At 31.8% G+C, this 15515-nt stretch overlaps 1 protein-coding gene across 1 annotated transcript; it reads right to left on the reverse strand.

Annotated features, from left to right (window-relative positions):
• Nucleotides 1-11512: 11512 nt before the first annotated feature.
• On the reverse strand, nt 11513-14543 carry LOC131183142 (uncharacterized). Its single transcript, XM_058153229.1, has 5 exons — nt 14539-14543; nt 13813-14017; nt 13123-13227; nt 12537-12581; nt 11513-12322 (listed from the first exon to the last, which is right to left on the reverse strand). The coding sequence occupies exons 1-5, from the start codon at nt 14541-14543 to the stop codon at nt 11591-11593; spliced, it is 1092 nt and encodes a 363-aa protein (XP_058009212.1). The 3' UTR covers nt 11513-11590.
• Between the last annotated feature and the right edge of the window lie 972 nt (nt 14544-15515).

Here is a 15515-nt window from a genome sequence, read left to right on the forward strand (position 1 = left end):
ATGTAGTAAATACACAAGTGATGAATGTGCATCTTTAGACTTTAGGTGCCGAAAATAAGAAGCATACCTTTTTATAATTGCTTCCTTTAGAAAAATGAAATTTCCTTGGCACCTTGGATGACTTGGAATTGCAAGAAATTCAATAAAACAAATTAATTTGGTGGTGATTTAAATTAATTAACCTAAATTTATATTACACTAAGTGAATATGTGTGAAGTTGTAGGTGAATATGTATGTCAAGTTGGATGAAGAAGAAAACTTCTATGGAGAAGCTCACCCTCATGCCAACTTTGACAGAATGTAGCCTAAAATTAATTAATTTTTAGATGCCATAAACACTAAACAAGCCTAGGAATTTATAGAGAAAAAATGATTAGACTATGCTAATCCTAATCTAACTAAAAGATGAAGATAAGAATAATAAATAAAATAAAATGCCCATTAATAAAAAAAAGCCAAACCTTATCAAGTTTTCGCAATTTTATCTGATCCTTTCAATTTTGATAGAATATTCACTTTATTTTTTGGTTGATTCAACCTTAACAATACCATCAACTGCTTTTAAACTTCATTTGATATCCATGATGCATCAAAATTCTTAGTTATTTGATCAAAATGGATATTTTTAATCACGAACTCTCTTTCCAAACTACCACGAAATCTCATTACTATTTGATACTAATGGTTATCAAAATGAAATTATAGAAGAGTTGATAAATGTAGTAATGTTAGATTTTCAATAGTAGCTATAAACAAGTCGGAAAATCGAGTTTAAAATTTGATTGACGAAAATTGGGTAAACTTTTAACAACTTTAGAAAATTTTGGCTAATTATGCCAAGATTGAAAAGATTTGATAAAATTATCAAAACACAATGAGATTTGGATTTTTTTGCCAATAGGATATTATCCTTAATTATCAAAACACAATGAGATTGTATCTCTTCAAAATTTCAGTTATGATAGGATATTATCCTTAATTATCTTTTTATTTTTATTTTTATTTTTATTTTTTATTTATTAATTAAAAGGTTTTTTAAAGTTATAAGGCTCATTAAAGCCTTTAAGCCCAGTTCACCTATCTTCATCTTGAAATTGGGCTTAGCGAGTCTAGTCACTTAATTTAGCTTGCCAGTGGTTCCTTTAAGCCCGCTTAAGGCCTTAAAGAGCCTAGGTTAGTTAATTGACACAAGCTCCCTACTCAGGTCCAATTAAGCATTAAAATCTTTTAGTTTCCTAAAATTAATTCTTAATTTCCTAAAAATAATTTCTAATTTCCTAAAATTGAAATGCATTTTCTACTCTCCTAAAATGACAAATTAATTTATTTTATTCATTTTTCTAACCATTCTGTAAGTTTTCAAAGTGTTTTAGGATTCTTTATCATCAAGTGGTATTTCATTATAGAGCTCCTCACTATCTCTACAAAGCATGCATTAAGGGAGTGAGAAATAGGTGTCTACACACATAGCTTCACTCAAGCCACAATACACCCATTCAACCTAGGTCTTATTTTCCTCTCCATAAACTCAAAGCCTATCTTTTGAACTCAACCCAAATCAGCTCATCACCTCACCATCGACACCATCAGGGATAAAACCCGAGTCTTTTTTCAACATCCTTTAAGTCCTCCATTAGATACTTTCAACTTTCCCCAGCAAATAACCATAGGTTGAACACTTCCCCCACTTTTTTCTTTTTTAAAACACAATGTACCATTTTATTGGCAATCGTAAAGGTTTGCATAGGTTTAAACACACACACACAGAGAGAGAGAGAGAGAGAGAGAGAGAGAGAGAGAGAGAGATAGTGTCCACATTGCTTTAGTTAACACTAGAAATCAATAAGATGATTAAACATGATGTGCTTACCTTGCATATTAAAGCTTGAGCTCAAGCTAGTCCTTTTTAGAGCTTCTTTTCTTCTTTGCTAATTACTTTTGAGACTTTCCTCCATAATATATCGCATTCAAATTAATGAATCAATAAAACATCACTCCAAATGAAATGACTACGCGATTTCAGTTTTTGAATTGTTTGTTAAGTAAAAGCTAAAGGAAATTGAAACTCTAAACAATTTTAGAGAGAGAAACTAATCATCCTCTGCCATAATTTATGATGCAAAGAAAAAAAAAAAACAAATAGTTAGAAAAGAAAAGAGAAGAGAAGATTACTTGATTTACTTTCAATGGCAATACTGTTTTTGAATCAGTTGACTAGAGAAGTGTAGTTGGATAGAGCGGAATGAACATGGTGGATTTGATCAGAGGCAGTAACAAGAGTTTAAAACTTGACAACAGGCATTGAGATTGAGGATTGAAAATCGGAAGGAGAGAAGATTGAAAATTTACTAAAATTAAAAAGGCCAGAAAGGATCAAAATTTACACACTCACACAAATGAATCACTTTAAAAATTTAAAAATTGTGACATGTCAAGTCACCTAGCATTTAGGTGTAAAAGTTGATGTAGTCAAATCACATAGGCATTTAGGAAGCATATTCATTGCATTTTGTTAGTATTTTATTATTTTCATGCTTATTTTCAAGTGTGTTTAGTTTACTTTTAAATTTCATGTTAAATTGGTCCAATTCCTTAGTTTTCAGCCTTTATTAGGTATGTATCGATGGCCTACAATGGCATGGAGGTGATTGCAGAAGTGTTGGAATGTCAAAACACACCAAAAAATGTGAAAGAAGACAACACGGCCCCTATTATGAGTCACACAGCCTGTGTAATTGAAGTAAGGAACAACACGGCTCAAGTAATAAAAAAACATGAACCGTGTTTCTTGGTTGATAAAATAATACAGCTCGTGTCATGTTTTGAGTTACTGAAACTTTGAAAAATCAAGCTCCAGAAGGTTACACAAGGCAAGGCCATGCAAACTAAAGCCATTACACATCTCATGCTATTGTCAGCTATAGAAATCCAAATTCAACCTCCCACGACTCCTGGTCATTCCTAGAGGTTTTCTAAGACTATTTGGACTCTAAAATAATGGTTGTTCACTAGATATAAATACAATAAGTCAGGGTTTCAAGGGGGATCAACCTTTTTACATTCAAAAGAGCACATTAGCTTTAAGAAAGGCGAGAAGAGAAACAGATCTACAAGGTTTTCAAAGGAAGTTCTAGTTGAAGTTCCAAAAATCCAAGGCTGCGATTCTCCATTTGGGTTCTTTTATTCTATTTTTTTTTCTCATATCTTTTCTTTATTTTTTTATAAACGTGATTATAAAACTCACCATAAATGAGTAGTTTCTTTATTCTAGGGTTAAGGATGTAGCACTTTCAATTCAGTTATAGATTTGGTTTGGTTTTATTTAATAAATTGGGATTTTTTATGCTTTGATTCAATCTCCTATGTTCTTAATGCATGTTTTGTGTTAAGCTCTACTTAGTATTGATTTTAGATATTAATTAAAGGATTAAAAGGTGAGTATTAATAATAAACAGGATTGTAAACTTATAATTCTTGATCTAGAGATAGGCTAGAATTCTATGTGGATTTAATAATCAATCATAAGAATACAATGTGTTTTAATTAATTTAATCGCCATGAAAATAGAGCTTGAGTTTATTAAAATACAATTTGAGTGCCTTGAGAGAGGACTTAAGATAACTTAAGATTGATTTCCTTCAAAGTAATAATTTCTCATTTATTGAATGAATTGAATTAGGCCTGTAATTGATTGAAGTGTGAACCCCTAGTTTTGGAATGCTTTTATTAATTGATATTCAAGTTTAGTTAATTTCTTTAGATTTATTTCATTTGATTTTAATTTCTATTTCTCTAAAATTCAATCGTCTAGATAATTGTAATTGATGTTTAGTTTAGTATTCAATATGATCCTCATGGGAACAATATTCTACCCATTACTTTATTACTTGTTAACGATCCACGTACTTGCGGGATTTTGCACAATAAGTCTTTAGCACCTTAACTAGGGACTTGTGCTTTGATATTGAACGATAGGCAATTTAATTAGTTTAGACATTTTATTTTGTTTTGTTTTAATTCTCATACCTCACTTGGCTTATTTGATCACTTTTCAGAAACTTATATTTAGTTAATGACTAGAGTTAAATCAGAAGAGGAATTGCTTAAATGAGATGTAGAAATAGATAGAACTCTAAAAGCCATTAAAAAGGGGAAGAAGCAACAAGAGGCCAAATCTTAAAAATGGCAGAGCAGGACGCCAAGCCTCTGAGACTATGGTGCACCTAACATCCAAGGATTTTGACAAAGTATGACATGACCTACTGCGGCCGCTAGCAACTTTGAGTTGAATCCAGTATGGCTTCAGATGATTTAACAAGGCTAGTTTAGGAGTTCTCTATTAGAAGATATACATATTGACCTCCAGTGCTTCCTTGCTCTATGTGATACATTCAAGATGAATAGGGTTTTTAAAGATGCCATTTGCTTTAGAGCTTTTCCATACTTTCTTAGGGACAAGGCAAGGAAATGGTTACTATCTCAGGGCACTGATTCATTCACCACATGGGATGATAAGTTAAAAGCTTTCTTAGCTAGATATTTTCCACTTGGGAAGATAACTAAACTTCACACCAAACTTAATACATTCTGACAAAGGGACAATGAATCTCTCTATGATGCATGGGAAAGGTACAAAGATCTTCAAAGGGAGTACCTACACTAAGGCATCCAAAATTGGCTGCTCATTTAGAATTTTTATAATGGGTTGCTACTATCAATAAGGAGTACCATTGATTCAGCAACTGGTGAAGATCTGATGGAAAAGACCACAACTGAAGCTTTTAATCTCATTGAGAAGGTTGCCTACCATAACTTTGAGTAGGCCAATGAAAGAGGAGACACAAGAAAATTAGCTAGAGTGCTTTAACTAGATGCATTGAGCATGATCAATGCTTAATTTGATCAGCTGATAAAGAGGTTAGGTAGGTTGAGTGCTAATGCCATTAGAGCCAATGATATGTTTTATAATCACTATAGAGAAGGACACCAAAGCTCAGAATGCAACAATTATAGTAATCCCTCTTCAAAATAGGTGAACTATATGAATAATAATGGAAACATTAGGGAGAGAGTGGGCAGAAACCCTTACTCAAATACTTACAATCTTGGATGGAAGAATCACACAAACTTCTCATGGTTTAATCAGTAGAATCAACCCATCAACTAATAAGAAGGCTATAAACCACCACCACTAGGTTTCAGCAAAGAAATCCTAATCCACCGTATTTGCTACCACCTCTTCAATCTCAACCTCAACCTCAAGAGCAGAAATCAGCCATGGAAGCAATGATGGAGAACTTTTTAATAACACAGTCATAAAAAAAAAATGAGATGATCAAGTAGCTCACTTCCAGAGTGGATTAACTAGCCATTTACAATAAAATGCTTGAGAATCAGATTACTTAGCAGGCTAGCTCCTCAAACAAAGCCCATGGTAAACTACCTAGCCAACCAAACATGAATCTAAAAGAGCATTGTAATGCTATTGCACTAAGTAGTGGAAAACTAGTAAAGAATCAACTAGGCAATGGTGTGTAAGAAAGAGGGGGAGTGGATGAAGTTGAAAAGGCTCCACTAGTAGGAGAGAAGAAAATGATTAAAGACAAAGATGTTGAAGAGAAGGAAGCCACATACATACCTCCCAAACTAGATGTCCCAACTTTGCTTTTTCCACAAAGAGCATTAAAGGCGATGCTTAATGCTCAATTTTGGAAGTTCTTAGAGGTGCTCAAAAAGTTCTAAATGAGTAATCAACACATAGGTTTAGATTTATTCAGCTAATAGAACTTTTTATGAAAAAATAGCTGGCATTAAAGTAGTTAAAGTTCGGGCATATCACCTAAAAGAAAGAGCATGCAATTGTGGGAATAAAACACAATAAACATCTAAATTTGAAACTTGAGAGATGGCATTCCCTACAAGGCCATGAGCCACCTAGTTGTCGATTCTTCTCACCAAGGAAAAAGAACATTTCTAAAACACAACAACCAAATGGTGAATATCATCCACTATATGAAAGAAATAATAATCAGCAGTATGTCCACTTAGCGCACTGAATAGAGCCTATAAATCTGTCTCCATTATTACCTTCTAAAGCCCTTTACTATGAGCCATCTATAGACCTAAGAAAATTGTCAAGCATTCAGTCATATTAATTTTAACCACACTCAAATTCTTCTTTAAAGTAGCCTGCAATACTTCATCTTTAACATATTGTAAATACAAAACTCAAACCCATGTGACCAAATTAAAGTCTGTTTGACATTACTATTAAATTATGCTATCACTAACTTGAGAAGTGCTTATCACAAAAATACCATTTTGAAAAGTAGTTTACTTGTTTGGCAAAAAAATATAAAAATATTATTAAGTAAAAAAAAAGATGTTATTATGTGTTTAGTTAAAATTTTAAAATGTTATTAACAGTAAAATAACCAAAAAGGCGATAACCATAAATATACTATTGTAATTTAATTTAAATTAATCATTCTGTAAGATGAATATTCATCTAAATGAAAGATCCCTATTTGGATAGCCAATAATCCAAATACATGGAGAACAGGATGCCCTTATGGTTAATTCACCCTATTTGGCTATGAATTAAGTGGACCACACATTATTCTTAGGATTCCTATTCAGCTTGCCTAGTCTTAACATGCAATATTTTCCTCCAATTTCAATTATACAGTCAATTGTGAAATAAGTCCTAGCTTTTCCATTCAAACCTAACTAGAACCATCAATCAATCAACATACATAAGCATTAATCACAATATTTAATAATCTCAAGAAAATAAATCATTGCATTGAAATTAAAATAATCAAAACATAGGTTTGGGGTACATCTTCCCTTAACTTAAGGTTTTATTCTATCCTAGAGATGGAAAAAAACAAGAAGAAAGAAAGGAAAAATCATCTTGAAAGCCTATATAAAATCATTGCATTCAAGTTAAAATAATCAAACATAGGTTTAGGATCCATCTTACCCAAATTTAAGGTTTTACTCCATCCTAAAGATGGAAAAACACAAGGAAAAAGAAAGAAAAATCATCATGAAAGCTTAAAGAAAAATAGAAAGATCAAACTCATGTGTCTTCAAGGTTCAATGTGCATAAAATATTCTCCTTGCTCTTCTAAGTATGGTAGCTTGGTTTCCTTCAATCCAAAAGTTCTTTTTTTTTTTCTAAGCTTTAAAGATGGGTTTTTATACCCTTTTTTAATTCCCACTTAGCCTTGGAGACCAAAAATTTAATAAAGGGAAGAAATCCCATTGAAACAAGGAAATCTGCAGCTACTTTTGTATGTGACATGGGCATGCCAGTGTTTGACACATGGCCTTGCTCGTATATATCTTTAAAAATAACACAACAAATCCCACGAAATGGCAACCTTGTGCTCTCCTTATTTAAATAGTTTTTCTCATGATCTCAGCTCAAATTAGGATTTTTTTTTTCTAACAAAAGTGCAAAGCCATAATAAATTTCCAAAAATAAACAAAAATTAACCACAAACACTACTAGAACAAAAAAACAATAAAATTAGTTTAATAAACTAATAAATAGACATATGCAAAAATTAACTAAAATCAGCCTAAAAGATGCAAATAAAACACATAAAAATAAACATTAATTTTTACACCTTAAAAATGACGTAATTTTGATTTATTTAGTAATTAATAGGGATAAAATGATTATAATTAATTTTTATGTAAAATTTAATTTAATTATTATCTATTATTTTATGTGCAATTGGACATAAAACACCAAACGTTTGTGTCATTTTGTAATCTTATCCAAACGTTTCAATTTTGAATTAAGCATCCCAAACTTTGACATTGAGTGCAATTATAGCCAAAGCCCAAAATTGGTTAGAGAAATTTAAATTTTATCCACTAAATTTATAATTATGGTAAACAAATGTCCTAAACTTTAAATTATATATATATATATATATATATATATATATATATATATATATATATATATATATATATATATATGTTTTAAAAGAGCTGATTTTATTTTTTTTATTGATATAGTCATAATTTTTAAAATAATTAATCAGCTTAATTACCAAAGTCCAAAATTTAGTTAGGGTGTTACTATATTATAAGTTTAAGGCATTTGGTTACCATATTATAAGTTGGCCAAATCATAGAAAAAAAGCTAAACCTTTATACGCTTTTGCATTTTAATTTGATCATTTCAATTCTGGCAAAAACAGCTAAAATTAAAAGGTTTAGAGAAATTTTATCTAAATTTGAAATTTAATTTGGGGGGAGTGTGGCTCTGATGACATAGCATTCCATTTGGCATTTTTTATTCTAAAATTGTGGAACATACTTGACACATTATTTTGGCAAATCATGCAAAAAATCCAAACATCTATGCGTTTTGGCATTTTAATCCTATCATTTCAATTTCGGCAAAAAAATAACCTCTCTCTCTCTCTCTCTCTCTCTCTCATTATGGAAGGAATGGCAACACTTTCATCTTCAAGAATCTTCAAGAAATATGGCTAAGACCCATAAAAGTTTCTCCCCAACTCTTTAGTTCTACTTCATAAAAGAAGAAAAATTTCGATGGGAACTCTGAAACCTGAAAAATATTAATAAAAAACAACAAATTTTTATACTAATAATTATAAAATAACCTCATAATCAACTAACTACTTATTGCCCAAAAGCTTTGATCAATAAACAGAAGCACACCTGCACCACTCATGGTGGAAGGGGATCTTATGGTTAGGTGGGGACTCATTGGCTTTGAAAACGCATCAAACAATTTGGTCTAAGGAGCAGCTCCACTAACATAAGGCAAATGCCTTGAAGGCATCATTGAAGTCTGAAGTAGTGTTTATGGGAAATCCTCTGAACTGAATTGCACTAGTTTTATGTAGAAAAAATTCAAGGTATGGTTTTCTGGTTTTAATGGTATCAATGAGAGTAGAAACAGATGAAACAAAGGAGTTTGGAGAAAGAATAGAAGAGAAAGGAAAGGAATTAAAGTGTTGTATCATCTATTTGTTTTATTATGAAAGGTCCACAAAATTGTTTAAGTTTTATTGAGAAGTCACCTTCACAAAGTTACCAACTTCCATCATAAAATGCAGAGAGAGAGAGAGAGAGAGAGAGAGAGAGAGAGAGAGAGAGGGTTAGTTTTTTGTCAAAATTAAAATGATAGGATTAAAATGCCAAAGCTCGTAAAGATTTGGCTTTTTTGTATGATTTGCCAAAATGATGTGTCAAGTCGCTTTCACGATTTTAGAATAAAAAATGCCAAATAGGATGCTACGTTATCAGAGCCACACTTTCCCCACAAAATTAGTTTTTTTTTTTTTCAAAATTGAAATGATAGGATTAAAATGCAAAAGCACGCAAAGGTTTGACTTTTTCAGTCAATTAGCCTCGTAAGTTTGGTGGACAAAATTTAAATTTCTTTAAGTCAATTTTAGGCTTTGACTATAATTGCTCCCAATGTGAAATGTTGGGATACTTGATCCAAAATTGAAATTTTTGGATAAAAATGCAAAATCATGCAAACATTTGGTGTTTTATGTCCAAAAGGGCATTGTTTTATAGGCCTAATACATTAATACATGCTTAGCCTAGCTTGGTCAACTACCTGGATAATTCGTGCATTGGGTCACCCTTTATTTTGATTTTTTTTTTTAAAAGGCACACAAAATATTGTACAATCACAATATAGAGAATAGAAGAATAATGAACACAAGATTTACATAGTTCAACTGTAAAGTCTATGTCCACGAGCAAGATACGAAAGAAAAAAAAAATTCCATTACGATGAAAAAAGCAAGATAAAATTGCACAAAACTCTCAAACCTTAATCCAAGGGTGTTTCTCGAATTTCTCAAATACTACTGCAATTTGCAGAAAATACAATATTTATACTAATATCATAGCCCAGAGCCCAACATTGACCTTAGAAAATATTTCATTCGGGTCGCAATGCAAAATTTTTTAAGCTGAGTCACAATTCAAGTCTATGAAGATATATCTAAAATTCAAGCAAGATAACTAACATTATCATTGATAATCTAAACTAGCCTAATGCCTTTTAAGAGAACCTCTGTATAATCAAGCATCTGGATTTTAGTTTTGCATTTATTTCTCCCATTTTTGCTTTAATCACACCACTAAAAAATTTATGGCTATTATTCTTTTAAGGTTGGCAAGGTGTGTTATTGAAACATAAGTAAAATAATAATAATAATAATAATAATAATAATAATAATAATAATAATAATAATAATAATAATAATAATAATAATAAGGCCCCGTATAATGCCACTAGATGTGATCCTTAAAGAATGGTCTTTTTAGTTGCTTAATTATAAGAAAGCAACTAGTTAGATGAAGACATCTCATAAAAATGATAATAGCTTGGTTTGATCTAGCGGCTAAAGGCATATCACTTATATATATATAACTTAATTTTATAAAGATTTATAATATTTTTTAAAAAATAGGTATATTAATATATTATTATATGAAATAATCATAAACAAAATTAATGTATTTACATCATTAGAAAATGTGTAACTAATACAAAGCCTATTGGATAGAAAAAAAGAACCGTTTTCGCTAATTAGCAATTATATCCACACTTAACATTCTAATTTTGGACTTTATATGCTGACTTTTAAGAATGAAAGCAATTATAGCTAAAACCATAAAATTAACTTGGGAGATTTTGAATTTTGCCAACCTAGAGCAGTGATTGATAACAAAATAACAAAAAGAAGCCAAAAAATAATTTATAATCAATGCATTTTGTTGTGGTTAACAAAATTAATCCTAAAACTGAAGGGTTAATTTAAATACAATTGCTCCCAATCTTAAAGGTTGAAATATGTGATTAAAAATTAGTATATTTGGATATAATTGTTAATTAGTGAAAACATTTGGCTTTTTCTATTCAGTTGGCCTTAATATAAATGAACTCGTAGAGGAGCCAGCTCACGGGCCTACTTGTAAGTGTATTTTTATTGAGTTAGCTCACAAATCTATTAAATGAGCATGTTCATGAGCTTTCAAATAGGCTAGCTCACAATATTGTTAATGAGCCGGTTCGTGAGCCTATTCACAATTCAACTTGCAAGCTTGTTCATGGGCCAGCTTACAAGCTTGTTCACAAGTCAATTTGCGAGCTTGCAAACAAGCCGTTTCAAGTGCCTTAACGAGCTAAATAATGGCAAGTTTAAGATTGTCTTGTTTAGTATGAGCTAAAATGAGTTGAACTTTTATCCAATCAAAACTCAAGCAGCTCAACTCATTTACAGTCCCAAATAACATGAACCACTTATTTGAAAACATATTTAACGTGTGAATTTCTCTCAGCCAAATTTGAGACAAATTATGGCCATAAAAGTGATGCATGTCAACAAAATTACGGCCTTAAAATTAAATGATGAGAGTATAAGCAGTGGGATTTCACTTAGATTCGTCAAGACGAGTATATTAAAATTAAAATAAAATTATAGTACACTTAATTACACGGCCAAATTGCGATGAATTATGAGACCATTAATATAATATGAGAAATCCAAGGAATTAACAACATAAAAGCGATTACGAAATGTTAAGCTTTCCAAGACCCAAATCCTCCTTGAAGAGTTTCCAACGGACATTAGCTAAGGCTAGTTTCTCTTTAGCTCCAAGCCAATCGACATTCGCCTGCTTGATTTCACTTTCCAGATTTCGCCATTCTTCTAAATCTTTTGCAGCGTCTTCATTGTTTCTCTCTAAGTCAGCTAAAACATGCTTCTTGTTAGCAGGAATTTTCTCCTTCTGGCTAATTAGGAGTTGAATTTGAGCCTCTAGTTTTTCTTCTTCTTTCGAAAGTCTTGAGAATTCAATCTCCAAGAAACTTAGTTTCTTTTGTCTTTGTGCCAATCTTGCATCAAGTTCAGTGGTTTTCCCTGAAAGAGATGTTCTGCGAGCTTGAGCAGTTTCTGTAATGGTTGTAGCCACAGGAATACTCTCTTTAAATTCTGCCAAGCGAGAGAGAAGATCTTCAAGAATTGTCTTCTCACGCAAATCATTACAATCTTGAATGAGCGAACTGATAATTCCCTCAATACTGCCATAGGCATTAGCTTGCTGTATAGCCTCTAAAGGCATATTGAAGAACCCTTCTAATTGTTTCTGCAAAACTTCAGGATTAGGTGCTTGGTTTGACCTGGAGATTTCACTGCTCGAAGGAGATCTCTGAGTTCTAGTCCTGTTGGAAAGTTCTGTAAGGAGACCCAAAGATATTGTATGCACATCTGGAGAAGATTTTCTAGTCTCAGAAGGAAGATCCTGCCGTGCAAACAAAAGAAATGTTTATCTGCTGAGTACTTATAGAGTTTATATAGCTCAAGCTCAATTATTAAATAATTTGGGTTCTGAAAGAAAGTTGTTTGGGCCAGTTGAGCTTATAGATACAAGATGTTATATAAAAATTTAGAGTTTGAAATTTGAGCAATTGACGAAATCTCTTCTATATAATATATAAAATGGGAAGAATTAGTACTTCTGGAGGAAGCTTTTTCTCAACCACATCAGGAGGAGGTTCTGCCTGTTATTACAAGATAAAAAATGTTAACAAAGTCAGCGACAAATAATAGTTAATGCATAAAAACCTATAACCAAAAGTCTATAACACCATTACAAAACAGGTGGTAACATGCTGTTGCTATTGAAAATTGCTCATAATATCATATATTTATGATGTTAAAACTGGTGCTTTGTTTAGGAAATCATACAAGGAAGGAAAGAAAATAGCTTGTTATTTTTCCTTCTTTTGTTTGGATGGGAGAAAAATGAATGTAAATGAAATGAAAATAAATTTTTTTTCTCATTTGGAGAGAAACGAAAATAAAGAGGAAAAAGAGAAATACATTAAAAATGTAAAATTTTTTCCTCTATATTTCTAAAAAGAATTTAATAATTGTGTCATAAATATCTATCATATTCCTTATAACAATGAATTAAAAATTATAATAACCAATTATTATTCATTTTAATTGAATATTTTTTATGCAATATATTAATTTAATGCTAATTTAATAAATAGACTCCATTTCTATGCAAGCAATGTACAAAGTGGACAGAATTACCTTTGGAAGAGTCTTTGTCTCAGCAGTAATTGAAGGAGGCGGTGATGATGACTCGATGAGTTTTTTATCACTGGCGGGAGCAGTAGCTTGAATGGCCTCTTTAGTCTGGTTCAAAGATAAAGGAGTTTCAGTAACGATGGAAGAATTGGAGTAATTTTCTGAAAAAATATTTTTAAAAAATTGAAAATTAAAATTTGAAAATGACTTTTAAGTTGTTTTCTACCGTTTTTCTTTATAATAAAAATTCTATTTTTCCAATTGTTTTGAATGAATGCAAAATAATACTTCCATCATCAAAACTATATTATAATTTTTATCATACTCAAAATTAAATAATTATTTAAGAAAATATTTATTTACAATTATAAAAAAATTTAACAATATTATTATACACATATTAAAAAATTTAAAAATAAAATTAGTTTTTAAATATAATTTATAATAATTTATTTTTTAATTATGAAAACATGATTTTTTAAATTTTTATTAAAAAATTATTTTCTATTATTGACAAGTAAACTCGTTTTTTATGTTTACCTTTATTTTTCATAAAAAATAAAAATTTGAGTTTTCTTTAAAAAATAAAAAATAAAAAATAGAAAATTGTTTTCCACGAATAAACAAGCTCTAAGATTAATAGGGTTAAAAATGTAATTTTGTTGCTATAATATAAAAATTGAACAGAATTACCATTGAAAGAATCTTTGTCTCAGCAGTAATTGAAGGAGATGGTGATGACTTGATGAGTTCTTGATCACTGGCGGGAGCCGTAGTTTGAATGGCTTGATCTTTAGTCTCCTTCAATGGTTTAGTTGTTACAGGAGTTCCTGTGACAACCTTTGGTTCAGTATCCTTTTGTTCTGTTGGTGGTGCGAGTGCGACCAGCGGCTCGAAACTTTGTTTTACATTATGGAAAGTCAATCATTATATTATTTACGTATGTATATTACGTATTCCTATTTAGGATTTCTTATTTAGGATTTCTTCCTAATTAGTATAACACAATTATAGGAATCAATTGTATATAAATACCCATGTATGATTAATTGAAAGATATGAGAATCATCTCTTTCTACATGGTATCGAGCGAGTCATCTATCTAGGGTGATTATTTGTTCTCACCACCCATTTCGGGAGAGACCTTGGCCGTGGCGTTCGACTCAATCAACATTGCCCGTCGCCTCAATCCCCTCATTCCACCAGCGTGTCTTGTTGCACGATCCAATTACACTATTAAAGGACTTTTGAGGTTTGGCTCTCGGATCCTATTTCGTATTTGCTTGTGATTTTGGATTATTTTGTTGTCGGACTTTGGATTAGCGTTTGGTTAGTTTTCTTTGTCTCAACAAATGGCAGACAATAAGAATGGTAGTTCTGATGTGATTCCGATGATGACTAAGATCACGGAACGCAAACTTCATGGTTCGAATTATCTTGAGTGGAGTAAGGCTGTTAGGGTCTATTTTCGTAGCATTGATAAGGATGATCACCTTACTAAAGATCCACCTACTGATGATACACAACAAACTTGGCTAAGGGAGGATGCTCGGTTGTTTTTGCAGCTTCGGAACTCGATTCACAGTGAGGTAATTAGTTTAATTAATCACTGTGAATTTGTTAAGGAATTTATGGATTACTTAGATTTTACGTATTCGTAAAGGGAATATCTCCGTATTTATGATGTTTGTAAGGCATTCTACTGTCTTTGAGAAAGAGAATAAGTCTCTCACGGATTATTTTATGGATTTTAAACGTGTATATGAGGAACTTAATGTATTGTTGCCTTTTATTTATGATTTGAAAGTTCAGCAGGCCCAACGGGAGCAACTGGCTGTTATGAGTTTTCTTGCAGGCCTTCCTTCAGAGTATGAGACTGCTAAATCTCAGATTCTTTCCAGTTCTGAGATTTCCTCTTTGCATGAAACATTCACACGGGTCCTTCGTACAAAGAGTACCCAATCTTCACAGCCTGCCAGTAGTGCTCTTATTAGCCATAATCCAAATGGACAACAGGGTAATAGAAGAGGAAGTAGAGGAGGAATTACAGGCAAGTAATGTCGTAATGGAGAGGCTAGTTCTAATCGGGACTCAAGAGGAGTCATTTGTTATTATTGTCATGAGCACAGCCATACAAAATATAATTGTCCGCAACTTCAGAGGAAAAATCAGCGATCACGGATGGCAAATATGGCGCAGAGGATTCTCTGATATCTTCCTCTGAGAAAAGCTGTTTGGTATCCGCAGAGGATTTTGCACGATTTTCCCAAGTATCGGCATCTCTAAAGCCTACCAGTTCCCTATCATCTGCGATCACGAGTCGAGTAAATCCACTACATGCCTTGTGTCTTCCTCATCCACATGGGTTATTGATTACGGTGCAACAGATCACATGA

Source organism: Hevea brasiliensis, chromosome 1 (genome assembly GCF_030052815.1).
Source record: "Hevea brasiliensis isolate MT/VB/25A 57/8 chromosome 1, ASM3005281v1, whole genome shotgun sequence".
Taxonomy (NCBI): Eukaryota; Viridiplantae; Streptophyta; class Magnoliopsida; order Malpighiales; family Euphorbiaceae; genus Hevea; species Hevea brasiliensis.